Source organism: Gymnogyps californianus, chromosome 1 (assembly GCF_018139145.2).
Source record: "Gymnogyps californianus isolate 813 chromosome 1, ASM1813914v2, whole genome shotgun sequence".
NCBI classification, from domain to species: Eukaryota; Metazoa; Chordata; class Aves; order Accipitriformes; family Cathartidae; genus Gymnogyps; species Gymnogyps californianus.
Genome location: NC_059471.1, coordinates 142594332 through 142614170, shown reverse-complemented (window position 1 = coordinate 142614170; position 19839 = coordinate 142594332). Strand labels below are relative to the sequence as shown.

General features: G+C 44.3%; 1 protein-coding gene across 4 annotated transcripts in view; it reads left to right on the top strand.

The window, feature by feature from the left end:
* PPFIBP1 (PPFIA binding protein 1) overlaps positions 1-19839 on the top strand; it is a 119857-nt gene that overhangs the window by 45358 nt on the left and 54660 nt on the right. For all 4 annotated transcript variants that reach the window (XM_050915070.1, XM_050915055.1, XM_050915062.1 and 1 more), the window contains exon 3: positions 18727-18888. In XM_050915070.1, the coding sequence (XP_050771027.1) occupies positions 18825-18888 (64 nt within the window). In that variant the 5' untranslated portion in view covers positions 18727-18824. The remainder of the gene's footprint in view (positions 1-18726; positions 18889-19839) is intronic.

The window sequence follows — 19839 nt, the reverse complement described above, 5'->3', positions numbered from 1 at the left end:
GTCTGTTAATTTCTGCTGCCGCAAAATATGTAGGCAGTTCTGAGGTTTGCATTATTAAGACTGTGTGTTGTGTATAATTTACAGTGTATTATGACAGCTGTAGTGAATGCCGTGATGCACACCGTGGATCAGTGAGATATGGCTGAGTTGCTATCTTCTGTATTATCTAGAAGAAGTTTGGAGCCTTGCTGGCGTTACAACAGGAGAGGAAACGTGTATAGTCATGTTACTCTTGTAAGGCATTTGCATATGGCTCTTTGGAGCACGGCACAGCACAAGGTCGCTGGCCTGCAGCCACACCAGCTTCTTGGGATCTTGTCAGATCTTGCAAGCAAAGGAGCACCAGGCTGGGTCACGGTTCTTGGATAAGAAACCTCCAAGGAGCAGGCTGCTGTTGCAGAGATACTGGAGACGTCCTTGTGGTGCCATGTGTGTTTTGGCATGCATGCATGCTGGGTGTGTTTCTTTTTTTTTATTGTTACTTGATGTTTTCTTACTTCAGAAGAGCACTGTATTATTTTCTAGTGTTAGTGGGAAATAACACTTGATTCTCCTTTGCCCCATACTGTGCGCGGTTCTAAATGATTTGAAGATGAATTGCTTGAGATCTGCAGACAGGTATAGCATTGATTATTTACGAGATAACGATTGCTCAGTTGCAAGTTGAATATCCATCTGCACTAAGTGTGGCCTTAGTAGCAGTGTGGAGCTGCGCTTGAGATTCCTGGATGCTATTTCCATGTGGAGCGCTGTCTTTCTCCCTACTGGTGCGAAGTTCCCGTGAGTGGGAAGTTCGCACTGGTGAGAACTTTGCACAGGTAGATGAGCATGTGCTCTACTCAGGTAGGCTAACCCGTTAAAATAGCCATGAAGACCAGAGTAACAGGAGTCCCAGCTCAGGTGAGCAACTTTTAACCTAAGCCCTTCAGGGCAACTGGTTTAGCTAAGCTGTTTCTTTTGATTTAACGCCCAATTTACTTCATCTTTATGCCTGTCCTGAGTCAGGTTAGCTCTTTTGAGTTAGGCAGCTGGAATTAGGAAAATAATGTATTTTTCACAGCGTATCCTTTGTGTTGGCAGACTGCTGTGTAGGCGTTCAAAATTGCTGTCCCCACCTAAGCTGGAAGTTTCCTGCCTTGGACCACAGTGCTGTAGTACCGGGAGAGCCTTGGGCCAGGCTGCCGCAGTGCGAGGTGTTGTGTGAGTACAGAGCAGGTGGTCTCAGCAATCAGGAGCACCGCTGAATATAGCCCGAGGAGTGCCTGTGGTGTGGGAACTCGCCCACGACCATGTGAAAATGTTTCCTCTAGCTGGAAGGAGTATCATAGCTGTCTGGCCATGGCTTCTCAGTACTGGTTTCAGGCCTGAAGTAGTCCTCTATCCTAGGATCTGTCAGTTTCCCTCCTTCCCTCTGCAAGCTCCCAGGGCAGTCCTGACTGCTGGGGTGCTGCCCTCTGGGCACAAGTCCCCTTGCTGGTCACTCGCTGTAGGGTCAATGCTATATGTCCCCTCCCGAGGCCCTCAGGCACGTGGTCAGATCAGATTGGTTTCATTACCTGTGTACTCTGCAGGCTGCCTTTGGGGCGTGTGCTGCTGGGGTGTCCTAGGTACCTTACTCAGACCTCTCTCTTCCCTGCTCAGTATACAGTCATGTGCTAAATTGCTTCCCTCCATGGAAGGTCACCTCTTCAATGTCGACCTCGCCCTTCCACTGCTGGGTCCCCTGTTTCAGATACTTGGACATCCTCTGGCTCTTTTTCCTCCTGGTTTGGTAGTTAGGCAGGGTAGGCAGCTTAGGCAGTCTAGTCCTTCCCAATTATAAGCCATAAGGGACCACGGACAAAGTCAGTCTTTGCAAAGAAACCCCCTGAACGCTAGTGGTATCTTTTCCCAGTGAGACCACTGCTGCAGCGAGAACCTCCTGCAGCATCAACACAAGACACGAGATTTGTCTTGGGGTCTGTCCTCGGCTGCGTTGAGTTGGAAGAAGGCGACCGGAACTGGGAATGCTCTCCAGCGCTGAGGACAGAGTTGGTGTTGCAGTGTAGCAACAGCAAGTTAAGGTTTCTTCTCCTTAAACAAAGACATTTCCATAAATCATAAGCAGCTTTTGCCTGAGTGACATTAAAATAGGTTTGCAGAAGCTTTGAAACAGGCACAAAAGTGCCAGAAGTGTGGCTGAGCATCAGTGTTTCTTTCATTGATAACTGAGCCTCGGTTTAGAAAAATGGGCTGCCATTTAATAGTTGTCTTGTTCACGTTATTTTCCTAAGTCTTTTTTTAGACACAGTAATGCAACACAGGGAATTAAACCCCTACTTTTTTGAAGGTTTTTAATTAGCTGACAGTATTGATTCAGGTCTTGCAGTCTGTAAAATACAGCACATCACACTACTTCATCGTGGATAGTGCTCCACTTTCTTTTTAAAGACAGTTTAAATAGAATATTAGGGGAGGAAAAAAGAACGAAACCAGAGCACAGAAATGGCAATTTAGTATTCCTGACATTTCTCGGAAAGCTGCTTAAGATTAGCTCCTTAAAATGGCAGATTTTGCCTGCAAGTCAAGTAGAGGAGCAGGAACTGATATTTCATTAAAATAATATGAGAGGCCTGAATGCATTTATGATCCTTGCGACATTTGCAGGAAACAAGTGCTTGCTATTTGGAACTGTCAAAAGTTTTAATGAAGGGCAGAAAACGAATCGCAAAGGCCAACTGTATGAGTCAGATACCTCCACTGCCAGAGATCTGGTTGTTACCACACAGAGATACCTGTTCCTGACCTTTGGGGTTTTTTTTCTTCTTTTTCTGAATATACTTGTGAAACGTTTTATTTTAATGTTGGATGTTGAACCAGAATTTGGATAAACTGGAGTGATGATTGCTCTTACATATTGTTAAATGTACGGCCAGATGGATTTTCTTCCAAAAATTTATCAAGAATTGATAAAAAATGAGGAGACCATGGCTTTCTCGAGGATCTGCCATGTGGACAATGCTTTTTGAATGTTTTTTCATAGAATTGAGAGTTATTCTGGGTGTTTTCCTTTTCTCTCACCTCGCAACATCAAGGAGTTGGGCTTCTGTCAAAGATTCTTTAGCTTAAAAAATGGAGTTGGAAAAGTTGGGAGATCAAAAGATAATCTGCTGGGTAAGGTCTATAACACTAGGAGTAGTTGTGTAGAGCACATTATTGTTCCGTTTTGGAAAGCACTACTTTGGCACTTCTAATAAACTTGTATTTAAGGCAACAAGTTTAATATTATCCATCCGTATTTTCCATTCAGATTGTATTGCAATAAATCTTACGCTCAGAAAATGAGAAGGAAACCCTTCTTTTTAATTTCTTGCTTTCGGTCACTTTTTAAGGTAAGGCGTGTTCCAGTTGGGGGAATTTATTGTTAATGAAATGCAATATAATGGCAATATATTTTTTGAGGCTTTAACAGCACTAATCTTACACTTTGTTATGTGCGAGTGCTCCTTGTGCTTATGTGGATTTCCACAAGCTTCAGCAGGGCTTCCTGTTGGACTTCTAGCTTATTTGCATGCAGTATTTATCTTCAGCGATCAAGTAAGGCTATTTCCCTGGGTAAAGCAGTTGAAGTGTGTAATGAATTGCAGGAGCACCTGGCTTATGCAAACTTAAGTGCACAGTTGCAGTGGCTGGTCTTAAAAGTTTGTCCTAGAGAAGTCCTTGTGTTGTAGCATTTAAGCAGTTAGAGCTTTCTTGTAGTCTTGCTTTTTGGACTTTGCTAGAAACCCACTAATAACAGCGTTATTTCAGTAACACAGTATTTCCAGGATATTTCGGTGCTTGCAAAACTGTATTATAGCAGCAGTGAGCACACTCACGTTGATTGATGCATAGTAATTCATTTGCAAAAGTAACAGAGTTTATCAACAAGACCTGAACCTCTACTAAGTAAAATATCATGGTAGTTATATCTTACCAGCAAAACCTTGAAGTAGATGAATCTGTCTCCATAAGCAGCAGAGTTTCGTGCTGTAAGGATGGTAATTACTGTAGGGATATTGTAGTGCTGCTGGAGGGGGTGGGAGCAGCAGCAGACCTTTCTGTGAGCAGTTCAGCACACTTGTTATCTAGAGCTGCCCCCGTTTCTGTCCGGTGACTGAAGAGGCAACCTTGCATAGCTGCTTAAATACCTCTGCTGCAGGCTGTTACTGTATAGCGGTAAATAAATCATGAGCTGTCCCCAAGAGGAGCCATAGTATGACAGGACTCCTGCATGAAGGTGTGTGATGATTTACATCCTGAAATAAGCAATGTTTCTTTTCCTAAACAGGGCTGAAGCTGTAGGTCTATTGTATATGTAAAGTAAACATTCTTGCCAGTTTTGGATTTACTCTTCCCTTTTTACGCAGCAAGATCATCGTAGTTGGGGCCTTGGCATCACCAGTGTCTTCTGCAAGCCCGGACTAGACTGTCTCAGTGCTTGCTTTCTGTTAGCAGAGTAAGAGATCCTCCTCTAAGGGAGGATCCTATCCTAACTTTAGCTAGGGAAACAAAATCTGCAGTGCTTCAGAGCTAAATATAACTCCCCGGAAACAGTCCTTCCAGTGATGGCTCACTAGGCACATGAAAAATAGCCTCAACAAAGGGAAATACATGCGCAGTATTTTTAAAATAAATAATTATTTTTATAGATCTATTACATATGAAGCAAGAACCAACCTTTTAAAACTTCTTTAGTGTTTGAGAACAAGCAAGACTTACATCTAGGTAACTCTTGGGGCCTCCATGTATATCATGAAGGGTTTGGCCCCAGATGTTCACATGGTTGCTGAGGAAGCTGCTAGATCATGGTGATAATGATAAAGTGTCATGATTTGCTTACTTGTGGTTGGTTTTGGCGTTTTTTTGGCATGGTGATAGACAGTGAGGACAACTTCTAGGACCTTCTTTTTTCAGCTGGTCTAGTGAAGTCCTTGGTCGAGGCACAAAAACCTGGTTATATTTCAGTACATCTTGCCAGCCATTCCCTCCCCTTCACTGGCAACATTGACAGTGTTTTGGGAGTCCTGTTGAGTTCTCCCCCTTGTCTCTGAAGAAAACCATTGAAGATGATCACCTCACTTTGACAGTGCAGGTGGACCTTTGTTTTTCCCATGAACAGCCTCTTCCTTCCAGTGGCCTTCATGGACTGGGCACTTCCATTGATACCTCTCTATGTCAGCAAGACTATTTGCATCCTACAGGTTAAACCTGTGCTGCTCATTGAGACCAGGATCTTCAGCTGCAGGTGGGACTGGGGCTGTACGCTGTTTCTATTTGACCTTTGATACGTGAACTCTTTCTTGATCAGCTGGTATAGTGAAAATCTGCATAGAGTTAATATATACCTTGCTACAAGACTGAGTTTTACCCTCCACCCCACCTGAAAGTTGGGAAAGTGTGAAACACTTTTAATGTCTGCTTCTTCTAGCATCAGATGTCTAACCTGATTTGTATGTAAGTAGGAAAACTTTGAAGTATTATTGAAATACAAAGGGAAAATACTTCAAAGAAATGTAACATTAAAAGTGTATCTGATCCCTCGAGGTTATTGAAGTTTTATCTTGAGATTATGTGTTCAGAGGAACATTTTTATGGAAATACTAGAGGTCATTAATTCATCCAAAACATTATGAGTGTTGCCAGTTGGCATGCTGTGGTGAGTTGACCCTGGCTGGATGCCAGGTGACCACCAAAGCCGCTCTGTCACTCCCCCTCCTCAGCTGGACAGGGGAGAGAAAAATATAATGAAAGGCTCGTGGGTTGAGATAAAGACAGGGAGAGATCACTTACTAATTACCGTCACAGGCAAAACAGACTCGACTTGGGGAAATTAGTTTAATTTATTACCAATCAAATCAGAGTAGGATAATGAGAAATAAAACCAAACCTTGAAAACACCTTCCCCCCACCCCTCCCTTCTTCCCAGGCTCAGCTTTACTCCTGAATTCTCTGCCTCCTCTCCCTGCAGTGGCACAGGGGGATGGGGAATGGGGGTTGCAGTCAGTTCATCACATGTTATTTCTGCTGCTCCTTCCTCCTCAGGGGGAGGACTCCTCACACCCTTCCCCTGCTCCAGCATGGGGTCCCTCCCACGAGAGGGAGTCCTCCACAAACTTCTCCAACATGAGTCCTTTCCACGGGGTGCAGTTCTTCATGAACTGCTCCAGTGTGCGTCCCTTCCATGGGGTGCAGTCCTTCAGGAACAGACTGCTCCAGCATGGGTCCCCCACGGGGTCACAAGTCCTGCCAGCAAACCTGCTCCAGCGTGGGCTCCTCTCTCTCTCCACGGGTCTACAGGTCCTGCCAGGAGCCTGCTCCAGCACAGGCTTCCCACGGGGTCACAGCCTCCTTCAGGCATCCACTTGCTCTGGCATGGGATGCTCCGTGGGCTGCAGGTGGATATCTGCTCCACCGTGGACCTCCATGGGCTGCAGGGGGACAGCCTGCCTCACCATGGTCTTCACCACGGGCTGCAGGGGAATCTCTGCTCCGGTGCCTGGAGCACCTCCTCCCCCTCCTTCTTCACTGACCTTGGTGTCTGCAGGGTTGTTTCTCTTACATATTCTCACTCCTCCCTCCGGCTGCAATTGTTGTTCCCCCTTCTTAAATATGTTATCACAGAGGCGCTACCACCGTCGCTGATGGGCTCAGCCTTGGCCAGTGGCGGGTCCATCTTGGAGCCGGCTGGCATTGACTTTATCGGACAGAGGGGAAGCTCCTAGCAGCTTCTTACAGAAGCCACCCCTGTTGCCCCCCTGCTACCAAAACCTTGCCATGCAAACCTAATACACATGCATTGAACTGCTCTGTACTAGTTTTGATTTCATATCGTGGCAGGCAAGCAGTCCTTCACTCATCTGTCTGTGTTGCCAATGTCCATGACACAGTAAGAAGTTAACATAGTCTCTGACAGGGAAACCAGAGTGAGATGCTGCTACAGCATGAGACTTGTTCAGTAGTTACTCCACGTCCAGGAGAGATCCCTGGATATGGCCAAATAAAACCACAGTGTGTTTAGCTCCAAAACTTCTGATTTGCATTGGTTGCTCTGCTGGAGTATACGGGCCATGGTAGTCCTTGGGAGGCAATGGGGTGCTGGATTACAGATTTCTAATAAATATCTTGAACTTTGGGAGAGTTCAGATCTTGGATCTGAGCTTTTTTACAATTGGGCATCCACTCCTGTAAAAACATGCCCAGCCGTGCTGGTTGTTGTTTTTCCTTTTGGCAAACAAGGATTCTGGCATCGAAGTTTTTAATTGCAGGAATTACACTAGCAGTTCCCAGAGCTCAAGGGTGGGTGGGTGTGTGTGCAGGAGGAGCTAATTAGATGTGTATAAACCTTGGGCTAGGCAGAGCTTTAAATCCTAGATGTATTGTTCCATCTTTGCTATCTTCTGTTACACTGGGGCTTCGGAAAGTTAGAAAACTACAAAGTTACACAAGAACCACTTTTTCCCAGTACAACTATGAAACAGCAGTGAGGTTACCCTTGGTCTTTTTATGTTATAAAAACAACTTTTAATTAAAAAAGTATTAAATGAATTGTTTTTGAAGCTTTATTTTAATTACATCTGTAGGTTGAGGGAAGGGCAACAGTTAAGCAACCTAAGCTGTCTTTCTTTTCTTATCTATTGCAGACTTAAAAAAAAAAAGTCAAGTGATCCTGCTTCCTCCATCCACATCCCTTCTATGCCTTACTATATTACATGGCAAATAAGGGGCTTCCTGTGTTCAAACTTTCAGGATATTCTCAGATCACATCAACCTTCCTTCAGCAACCATGTGGCTCAATAATATTTTTTTCTTTTGTAATGAAAACTAAGATCCTAGTGGAATTACTTCTCTGTAAGATCTCGAGTTTTGGGAGAAATCGGATATGGCAAGGTTTATGGTGTAAAACTGGCTTTCCAGCAAAGTCTGTAAACCTGACTGGCATATCAGAGTTGTAGACTGGCTTAAACACGTTGCAGATACTTAATAACGGAGAGGGGCAATTCAGCTCTTGCACAGGACGGTATTTCTACATTATTGTTGTTGTTGCATGATTTAGCCACACCTAAGTTTGCTTCAGACTCATTGACTTGGATCATGGCACCACTGGCCTGGGCAGCATGGGGGTGGTGTGTGTGCTAACCCATCCACTGCTTATCCTGTTGCCTGAGAAAGCTTTGCAGCCCCTTGCTTTGGTTAGGCTGCTCTGGGTACCCGAACCAGGTGGTTCATAGGTGCGTTCACACTGTACTACTGCAACTGGATTGTAAACTTTCTTGCACGGCTCTTAAAAGTTACCTTATTCTCCATTTTAGTGCATTATAGCGCTGTCTGCTAAACGCAGGCTATTGTTAGTAAGGTCAGTAATAAACCACGATTTATTGCTGTATCTAATGAAACAGGTATTTTGCATTGTTCTACGTAATTAAAAAAAAATTGTTTCACATTTAGCAGATCATCTGCGGCAAGTAAACTCAGTCTCAATAACTTTGTTATCCCACAGAAATCCAGGTAGGTTTGTAGCAGCTGCAATTCTGTCCCCAGTTGGGCATCAAACATGCATTGATGCGAGTATGTGTGAAGTTTCTGACTGCTAAGATTTTTCTTCATCTCATGAGCTGCATCTTCCTCTGTTGTAAAGCTGGCACTTTCTGCTCATCTTGCTTTTGGGGCCATGGGTGATGGGTGGGATATTTCCCCCTCCAACATATGCACAGAGGCTTGGCCATGGGATGGAGAGTGGCTGCTCCCTTCCATCGCTAGGTCTTAGCAGAAAGAAGTCACCTTTTCCTCTGCCACCTCCTTTCTTCCCAGCTTCCCTCCTCTTCCTGCTGCAGAAGAAAGGGAAGACAGTAGGGCCAGGACCAGGTTTGTTCCATGCTCTGTTCCTGCAGAGGTCACAGCTCTGGCTTGATGCTGACCTGTTGCCTCCCTCTGCCTTGCTCATGAAAACCCTCCTACCCTTCAGTATCACCCATACACCATGACTGTATTATCCGTGTAGCCCTCCAGCCTGCCCCAGCGTTGTTCCCATTCCCCTAGCACTGATATCTTTCTCTTGTAAGCTCTTCTGAGCCCCAGGCACAGCTCAGCCCCTGCTCCACTGAGTTTTTTAGCCTTGGGTGATGCTGGAGGCAAAACGGCACCAGGGCATGAAAACATCTTTCTGCAAGGGATGGTGAGGAGGTGTCAGTCTGACAAGAGGAGGAGAGGTGGAGATGGGATGGAGAAGGCAACACCTCTATCCTGAAGAACCGGCTGCACGCTTTCATGAAAAAGGAGTGTGCAGCAAGGGAGCTGGTTTCTGTGTCCTAGCTGCAAAATAGCCTTCGTGCTGAGAAGTGAGGCTGGCCCAGGGGTAGGCAGGACACATGGCTCCCCAGCTGAGCAAGGGCAAGCATTAGACAGCAGTGAGGACACCATATGGCTCCTTAAAGTTGCACTGTAATAATAGGGGGTTTTGGGGGGATTTGTTTGCTTGCTACTCATCAGTGCAGCATTTAGAAGAGAAGAGAAGGACCCTTTCCTCCAGCTGAGAGCGCACAGCTTTTGTCCTTCGTCTCTTGGCACTGAAACTTTAGTGTTGAAAAGGCAAGACAAAATCAACAGCTCTCTGCCCCCTGGCTAAAAAAAAAGAAAAAAAGCTTTGCTTACTCCAGCATTACCGAAATCCCTGGTTATCAGACTTGGGGCTGTGTTGTCCTAGGGACTGGAGGTTGTATCCTGGGAAGGGATGTGGGGGACAGAAGCTGCTTGAGAGAAAGTGTGGGAAGGGCAGTGCTGGGAAGAAGCCATGTCTGTGAGTGCCTCTTCTTTACCTTGGGCTTGAACGAGCGGTTCTGGAGCTGGGCAGCAAACACAGGCTATGTCCTGGAGGAAGGGGAGGATACTCCCGCAGGGATGGGAGAGAGCATCCCAGCAGCGCTGCTCTCCCTGGGCAAGAGGCATCTCCTTGTTTTGCAGCTGGGTAGTGCATTGCTCTGCAGGGTCTTTGTCTGTGGCTGCTCTGGCTGGCAATGGGGTAGCACGCATGGCAGTTGTCAGAACACAGAGGTGACTACGTTCGCCTTTGCTTTCTCATTGATGAGAAGAAACATGCATGTTTGAGAATGTGTTTTGCACGTGAACTACTTGGGCCTTTTCAAAGCTGAGAACTAATTCAAAATTTGAAGTCTGTGTTTTGAAGCACACAGTACCTACATCTGATATTTCAGGAATCTCAAAGGTAGAACGTCCATTTTTAATAGTGGATAAAGTCACGTGCTGCCTAAAGCAGGTTGTCTTGATATAGACTCTCTCAGATTCCCAAGTGTACTACCTAAACATAAGCTGTAGGCAAAGCTCTAGCGTGACCTATTGGCAAAGGGCTTTAGTTTAGGAGAAGAGAAGAGGTCCACGTGTTTTTGAGGTGAGCAAGCGAAGACCAGAGCAAAAATTGGCCTGCAATTTATTATTTTTCACTTTCCCCCCTATGTTTTTCTATTTAAAATTCAGTCCTGTTCTATTACGTGAGGGAGAAAAAAAAAAGTCCTCAACCATGTTGAATTTTACCCTGCTTAATTTTTAAAACACGAAGAGGAGAGAGATGGCGAATCATGCTATATCAGGGGATTGTTGGTGTATCAGTGGTGCAGTGGTGGTACTGGCAACCTCAAGTTCTCAGATACCATGAGTCTCTAACAAACGAAGTATCCTCACACACAAAGCATGTACTTCAGATATCACACTCTTCTTTTACATATTCCTCCTGAAAAGTAAATCTTAAGATAGCAAAATCAGAGGCAGATAGAAGGGGAAGGATGTAATGCTGGGACTTCATATGCAAATTTTCCCCATGTAACAGTTAATGCTGTGGAATTACAAGGTATTGGTTTTTCTGCTGTTTTTTACAGATGCATATGAAAATACTGTTCAAGCTAAATATATTTTTATTTACTTTCTGGGCTTTTGATGGTGGGTGCCCTCTACTTTTGCTTTGTGCAGTGACAACACTGAAACTGTGGATCTGGAAACTCCTAGACCTGAAGGTCCAAAAATCTAAAGCCAGACCCTTTCAAATCTGGAAGTTTGTGAATTTGATCTTTGGATCCAGCCCATTGAAAGAAAGCGGTACGAGCTATGAAATCGCATCTAAACATGGGTCTGTGCTCAGGATTTGGTGGTTCTTAAGGTATTTTGAAGAACTACCTTTTGGATTCCTACTCAACAGTGCCTCTTTTGTTTCGTAGCCTGTGTGGCCACAGCATGTCAATAACATGTTGCTGGGGAATGTGAGGCATTTCCTTGCTTGCATTAGCAGTCTTGGAGTGAGGAATGAATATCTCAATTGTTTTTCTAATCAGTGGACCCATGCAAAACATGTGAGAAAATAATGTATTGATTTCTCAGACTCTCTAAGGTGAGTAGTTGAAGGCATTTACTATATTGTTAACCAGTAAAACATGAACAGCCTAAAGTGAAGTATATCTGTGGGGGTTTTTTTGCAAGCCTCCATTTGACCTTGGATTGCTGGTGAGTAACGAGTGAAAGTGAGTCTGAAGAGTGTTTGCAGACAGGTATTTGCATTACACAGCTGCTTTGCAGGTAAGGTACTGCTGCTCTGGCTGCCTCTGTGTCATCCAGCGATCACAGTGCTCACTTGTGCATCACAAAACAACATAACCTGTCACCTGCTGTGTTTTTTAAATTCCTTTGGATTACAACAAAAAAAAGAGCTGCTGGAGAGTAGGGTAGCAGAGATAAGCAACTAGAATGATTTCAATAATGCAGACCAAAGTAAATGGTTTGTTTTGTAATTGAATATGAATCTAAGCCATAAACCTTGACTCAGAGACTTTGGGTGTTTATAGAAGCTGTTTGCTCTGTATACATGTCTGTCAAAGTGTCTGAAGGATGCTTATCTTGTTGAGGCTTAGCTTTTGCATCACGACTAATGTGTTTAACAAATTTTAAGGCAAGGTGCAGAATGCGACTAAGCTGGTTGGTAATAAAAGTTGTTGTGTGATTTGAAGTAAGTTTTTCCCAGGTATGAACAGTTATATCTTTGAAGGACTTTTGTGCTTTATGCTCTTAAAATACTTTTAAGTCTTTTCTATGGCTTGATACCTTTTATCTCAAGACATTTCTCATGTAGTGTGGGATAGGCTTTCAGCTTCAGTGTGCTTCCATTCATTTTTATCAGTTAAAGGAAATAAATAATGTTTGTTGTATAATAAAGAAATAATGAAATTCAGGGAACAAAGAAAGGATCTAGACTTAGGGAACAAAGGGACATTTGTTGCTTTTTTGTAGTCCTGCGTAATACGAGAACAGTACTGCTTTGATGTCATTGACTAGAGTTCAGCAAATTCAAGAAGAAATTTATTTATATATATAAAAATAAATAGACATTATCAGTTTAAGTAAGCCTTTGCCAACGTTTGGGTTATTTTTTATTCATAATAATGTTTATCCTTTTTGCACAGTTGAGCGTTGGGCTCTTGGAGGGTGGTGAACCTGCAGGCTGGCGGGGCCCTGAGCCTGGTCCCACTGGGCTCCCGCTTCAGGGACAGGGCTCCTCATAGCCGTCCTCCCGAAATGGAGGACTTGTACGTGGAAGGACGAGCCAGAGGACATGCCTGGTCTCACCAGGCCTCCTGCTTCAGGGACAGGGCTCCTCATAGCCGTCCTCCCAAAATGGAGGACTTGTACATGGAAGGACCAGCCAGAGGACATGCCTGGTCTCACCAGGCCTCCTTGCTTTGGCCTGTGTGTAATGGCTGTTCAGCCATTGCAGGGCAAGAGAGCAGGGGTGCCTGCCGGGAGGAGCTGCCAGGGAGGTGTCCCCATGCCCGGGAGGGACCTGAGCCGAGGTGCCTGCTTCCACAGAGCAGCCAGGGCCTCTCCTTGGGGAAGGGAGGCAACGTCTGAATTAAGCAACTCGGAGTATGTTTGGGACCCGACTAGTTTCCTGTTCCTGCCTTATGCAAAGATATTTCTCTCCATTATTCCCATTAAGATACTTCCAGCATTTCCTAATTTTACTTTTTAAATTTCATTTGTTGTTCTCTTGCAGAACACCAGAGTAATATATTCAACACGGATCCATTTTCTTTTTTAGTTTCTTCTTTCAGGCCTGGAAGGTATGAAATGGAGTCTTTTTTTATGTTAAAAGAAATGTTAATGACTCCTAGTGTAAATTAGCTGAATATATTCATTATTAAGTGTTAAAATGCTACTGACTGGTGGCACTATAGTTGAGTATCTTCAAAACATCCCATGAGAAATTGTGCCAGAGATTTAGACTGAATTCATTTGAAGCCCATTTTATTTGTGATTGAAATGTATTTTGCAAATAAGTCTCTGTGTGTTCGTGTTTCTCTTCTGGCCAGCAAGAAAAAGCACAAATAGATGTGATGATGTGTCTGAAATGGCATTTATCTTCATGAAATAGTGCTTTACCTTGTAAAATTAATTGCTAAGGATTTGTTGTTTCAGTGTTGTGAGGCGAGAGGCGCGAATCCAGAAGATGCTTCAGACCTCTCGCAGTCATCTCATACATGTAGGACCAAGAATGCAGAGACATTAATTTTGACAGCAAGGTGAAATTTGGGGCCTTACTTTTGCTGTGGAACAGGTTCTCTTCCTCCACTTTCCCCGTAAGGGATGACTGCAGTTTGTTGGCTTTTTCATTGTATTTTTGTGGTAGACTGCTCTGGGGTAACAGCCTGCTGGTGGGGGGTCTTTTTTTTACTCTCTACAGCTCTCAGAAACGAGCCCTAATCGAGATTTTTCATTCCTGTGTATCAAAATTTCCTGATTTAAGGAGTGTTATGTAGGAATGGGAGAGCTGGGAAACTCAAGTCATCCATCTTATTGCATCATATCATAAAAATAAGCTGTAGCTCATGGTTTCTTTCCAAACGCTAAGCGTTTGCAGAGCATGTGCACAAAGAGGAAGGCGAGTGGGACAAAAGGCCAACCCTTGCCCTTCCCCGGAGAGGTTGCACGCGGGGAACGGTGTGTCCTTTTGGCCTTTGGACCTGCTAGCAGGCAGCTGATTCTCCTCAGCTCTGCAAACCTCTGGGTTTTAAAGCATGGTGTGTTTTGCAGGTGGATGTCCAGAATGAAACCACGTCAAAAAAAAAAAAAAGGCTTGAAGATGTTGCCCTTAGATGCCTGTCTGTGTGTTGTTTGATCTAAGAAAGAGAGAGCCTCTGGGTGGGGAAGCTATAATTTCCTACATATGTAAAATGTTTAAGCACCTTTTTTTTTTTTTTTAAAGTCTGCCATCTTAATTAAATATCTGATTTTGAAATCCATATTCAGGCAGCTTTGCTGTTTGCATCCAGCAGACTGCAGTTCCCATTCACAAAGCCCCTTGTTTTTTTCTAGCTTTCCTTGGATTTGTTTGCAGGACAGTGTTCTGTTTGCTCTGTAAGCCGTTTGGAATACATCTTCACTAGCACTGTAGCTGGAGGGTTTGTATGTCATTCAAAAATAAAAATAAAAAATCTCCACCTACTGAAAAGTGAACAGCATAGCCCTAGCAACCGGCTGGTGTGTTCGAACCAGAGGAAGGGACGTTAAACAAGTAAGACCAAATAACATCTTCTCCGTAACGGCCAGGGATACGGTAGAAATGCCAGCTAGTGATAAGATTAATCGTAACTGATAGTGGAGATAGCTGCATTTGTATTTTATTTTTACTTTTTTAATGGTGGATTGTAAATACAACCTTGATGAAGTGGTGCTTGTTCTTGCCGGCATGAGCAAGGTATTCAGCTGGGAGCTCTAGAAGGGGGATCTGCTTCTGTAAAAGCATCCCCGCCCTGCCCCATCTTGCACTGATTGTGTATGTATTGAAGGAATGAGGAAGGTAAGTCATCATTTTTTTGGAAACCAAGGAAAAACTTATTTTAAATGGTCTGTCAGACAGGGTACTGTCAGTACTTTCCTCCCAGGTGTGTTCTTGATGGTGTTATGCTAGGGGTAGCTTTTGTGCGTCTGCCTCTCCATCTCTTGTGTGCACCTTGGTTTCTCATTCATCTGCCGTGTCGTAGATCCATCTGTGTTAAAATAATGATTTTCTTTTTTTTTTTTTTCTTTTTGCTTTCGGAATGAAAGGAATTTAAACTGCTTGACATCATCCGAAACATTAGCTGTTCCTTATTTTCCTAAAGAGCTCCATTGTGCTTCTTCAAGATGGATTTTCATTTGTGTTACCTGTGTGGTTTTCCTTAGTTACTACTAAGAAAAAAAACCCTGAAGCCTTGAGTTTTCTCTTAGGTTTTATTTCTATTAGACCAAAGCCATAAAAAGCAAAACGAAGAAAGGAACATATTTATCGGGAAAGGTCTGCTGTGTTAGTGGTCAGCCCAGGCTCCTCTCAAAGTGTGTGAAGTCAGAGGCAGTCTCGGTGCCCTTCAGCAGGCGCAGGGATTAATCTGCTGGTGTTTCAGTATTGTCCTCTTTCCTATAATCCACAAAGGCTGCTGATTTATGACTTCTGTCTAATAATTGCATTTCTTTGACTCCCTCTGCACCTCCCCTTTCCACCCCCTTCCTCCTGCGGTTTGTTGACTTTTCTTGTTTCATGCAGTTTGGTTCTTTGGTCCGCTGGTGTATGAGGTCTTTGATTTCCCCCCCTGCCCATCCGTTCCCCACGTGCCGGTGCCGGTGTGCAAAGAATAAAAGCAATTCTGTGCCCTTACTGGGGAAGGATGCCTCCAATAGTATTTTTCTATCACAGCGGTTTTACTTCCTGACTGCCAGATGTGATGCACTGTGCTGGGAAGGTGGCCAGAGCAGGATGTGCTGTTCCAGGCTAGTTTTCAATGACCACTTTTAGGACCAAATAACAGGGGAAATGGGATTTTGTTGCGTCATCTCCAGCTGTTCGGCTTGGGGGCTTTTTGTTCTTTTTATTTCATCTCTCCAAGTTTCTCAGCTGTAGGCTTGGTCAGGCTGCTAGCAGATGCTTCATGAGTGGTGGAAGGGTTTTTTGAGATCAGTGTGTTTGCACGGTCTTGCTTCACTAAATTTTATCTGAAAATTTCTCACTGCTGCTCTTGGCAACACAGCTCCTTTTGCAGTAGCAGTGGAGGAAACACTGTGCAGACTGACGTGTCTCCTTCCTTGGAGGTAGGACCTGGTAACAGTGGGCTAAATGCTGGACGTCTCCTGGATGCTGTTGGTACCACCGTCTGCCACCGCTGCTCCCTAATCCGTAAGGTGTCTTAGGGATTTTTGATAACCGTGGACAAAACCCTCATTTGTCCTTTTTCCTAAGAAAAGCAAGGAGTGCTTTTTCTGGAAACATGAGGAGGGATTGTGCCTGGATGAAGCGCAGGGAAGGTGATTTTTCTGTGCCTATGAGCCATGGCTTTATTGTGCAAATGTAAATTAGCAGTTCCTTGCCCCCAATTAGTGTCTCTCCTAGACAGAAGGTGAGGAACAAGGGGTGCACTGTGAACAAATGTAATTAGGGAGCACTCTGTTCCTTAGCACATCTTTAGCCTGCAGCTTGGCTTTGCCTCGGTGGCCTCCTCAGTACTGTATTTAATGCTTGATCGTGAGCTGTGCTGAGCTCAATGATGGCCGAGGTGGGAAGGCACCTCTGGAGGTCTCCTGCCCAAAGCAAGGTTGCCCAGGGCAGGATGCACCAGGCAGTCAGTCTGTGAGTAGCTCCAAGGATGGAGACCCCAAAAGGGCAACTCTTCCCAGTGCTTGCCACCCTCACAGTAAAAAAGTTGTTTGGTTTTTTTTTTTATGTTTGAGTGGAATTTCCTTTGTTTTAATGTGTGCCCATTGCATCTTGTCATGTCACTGGGCGCCACTGAGAACAGTCTGGCTCCGTCGTCTTTACTCACCCCATCAGGTGTTTATGCACACTGGGAAGATGGTGGGCGCTCCTGATGCCCAAACATTAACTGGCTGTTGCGGGTTTGTGGATGCTTTGCATCGTTGGTCCTTTTCCACTTAGAGCTGTGAGGAATCAGCATTTTGCCTGGGGCAGCAGCAGCCCTGGGGTTTCTCTGTGTGCTCTTTGCCTTCAGAGGGAAATCCAACGCAAATGCCCACGTCTAGTAGACTTCAGCAGGACCTGGTTATCCAAGCCAGGATATCCTAAAGGGGAAAGGACAAGACTGTCTTCAGAATTGTCCAAGTGAATGTGTTTGCAAAAGCTGAGTTTTCTGCTCATTTTTATCAGGCATAGAGGCACCAGACCAAATATCTTGAAGGATCTGCGTATTATGGCAGGTATTGTACTGCCTGAAGTTTACTATTTACATTGTGTTTAAATTTGGGGGCTTCCTTCTTGAAGATTGAAAGTCTTCAGTTACAATGCTACTGCATTTTTTAAGATTTGCAACACCTTAACTTACAGGTATTTTGACTTTTTAAAGTTCTCTCGGCTTTTCTGACTCTGGCAACTAAATAATAAAGCAAGGCATTCGCCAAAAGCACAGTAGTCTTTGTGCTGTCCTTCAAAAGTTACCTTTGTGTTTGGACCTCCTTTATGTAATAAAAGTTTTGATATGGAAGATGAAATGTTTGTTGGCGTTTTAAGGATAGCATTTCAGCAAAGCTATCTGGCAGTTTCCCATAAGAGCTACCTCCCAACTGGGTCAAACCAATAAGGTGACTCGTAGGAGGGAAAACTCAGTTTATAACGTGAATTTTTGTTTTGCTTTGGTTTTTAGTAGACTCTTTTCCAGGACTTATGCCAGAGAAACTGTGAACAACTTTCTTAATTGCTTATGTCGGGGCAAATGTCAGCAGCGATGCAGCCTAATACAAAAACCAAATGGCAGGGTATGCAAAAGGTTAAAGCGGGTTTTCCTTCCTGGTGTTTGTTTAGCTTTGTTCCCTGACTGTTTATAGCAGTAGTCGTCTCGCCTGTCCTAGATTAAAGCCACGGCAATCTGGGCTAATTCGGTGGCTTGTGTGTCCATTGTGCTGGGCTGGAGGGATTGGGTACGCCTCTGACCTCTGCAGCTCCACTTCAGCAAAGTACCTGAGTATGTGCTTAATTTGTAGCCCATCGGGATTTCGGGTCTGCTAGTTCACCTGCCCAGGCAGCACATTGGGCAGGTTCGCTTTTCCAGGCTCTTGCTGGAAATACTCCTCTGGGGACCACTTCTGGCTTTCAAGTAAGATCAGATTGCATCATTATGGCGTGAATCTCTGCTAAGCTCAGAGCAGCATTGTTGGGGGGGGATGGTCTGTGTGTGCATGTTACGTCCAGTGAGTCCTGGGCATTTGAGATACCCTACCTGTAGGCAAATGATTGCAGGCCCAGGACTTCTGGATTGTCAGACATCCAGAAATCTTCGGCAAATGGTCAGACTCCTCTTTTTCTATACCAGCAATTTCTTGAGGAGAAAAAATACAGTGGATAGACACGTGGTTTATTGCTGAGTTGCAGCTTCCTTTTAGTGATGGAAGGTTCTATGCGACCTTCCCTGAAGCGCCATGTGGGATTTCTGAGGTGCTCTATGGGATGCCCCTTCAGTGGCACAGACCTACGGGCAGAGCAGGCCACGGGCTGACCGATAGTAGGAACTGGATCATCAGGTTGGTGCTTTCATTCTTTGATGCCAATTCATGCCTGGTGGTGAACACCTCCAAGTCTTGTGGTCAGCAAACGGCCCCAGTCTTCCTGCTAGTCCGGCGATGGTGGTGTCTGAATTCAGAGAATATGCAGTGAAATTAAATTCTCTTTTTCAGATTGAATTGCAGACTTGAGGCTCTGGATCCAACTCACACTATCGGTGTTTTATTGCTCCTTATGGTGTAGCTGGTGATCGTTCCTGAGAAGAGAGAAGATGATGAGTGATGCAAGTGACATGCTTGCTGCGGCTCTGGAGCAGATGGATGGCATTATAGCAGGTAAACACTTGGAGCAGTTTGTTCATTTATCTATTTCAGTCCTCGTTTCTCATACCTGGAGGGCAGAGTTTCAGGCTGAGAAGGGAATGTGCTGGTAGTTGTGTTTGGTGTCTTCCATTATAGCTTAGCGATTACAAATAAATGGAGTGGAGGGATTGCACAGAGTGTCACACACAGACGTGGCTAAATGGATTGTAGTTTTTCTCTTAGCCTCTATCAACGTGCTGCTCAAAGTGGCTGAGTGATGCAGTTCAGCTGGTGCACACAGCACCATGAAAGCCAAGGACAAGGCACATTTCAAACCAGACTGTGTTTAAATTGCTGCTGCAAGGCAGGAAGAGTAAGTTTGCCTAATACTGGCTACTCTGAACTTCTCTCAACTCTAAAACATGAATTGAATTTTCCTTTTTTTCAAAATTGGAATGCTCTGGGTCCAAACATTTGGTTTGGACCTGCCTTGAACATTTGAGGTTTTTTAAGTACCTGTAAATTGTAAGTGGACCAAGGAGAGGCATTGCAAAGTATACAACCTCTGCTTTTAAGTTGAGTCTAGTGAGTTAGAAAATAATGTAAGTACACAACACAGAGCAGCAAAGCAGCAAGAAGTTACTAGTTTAATCCTATTCCAGCAGACCTATGCATACAGCTACCCAAACTGAAAAAATATTCTGCAAGGATAGCAACACAGCTACAAAGTCTTTAATAGTTCCACTTAAAATATTTTCCCTTAGGGAAAAAAATCGTCATACAGTGCATGCTTTGTTTGAACAATGACTTTTCTCTGCAGTTTTCCTAAAGATATTAAGGACACATAGCAGGAACACATGTAAAGTGGATTCAGTTGGATCGTAATGATCTCTAAAAATACATATAAGCTGTGACTTTAGTAATTTCCATAAGTAGATACTGGTATTTGGATCCGATCATGTATCTGTGTTTCCAAAAGCCTAA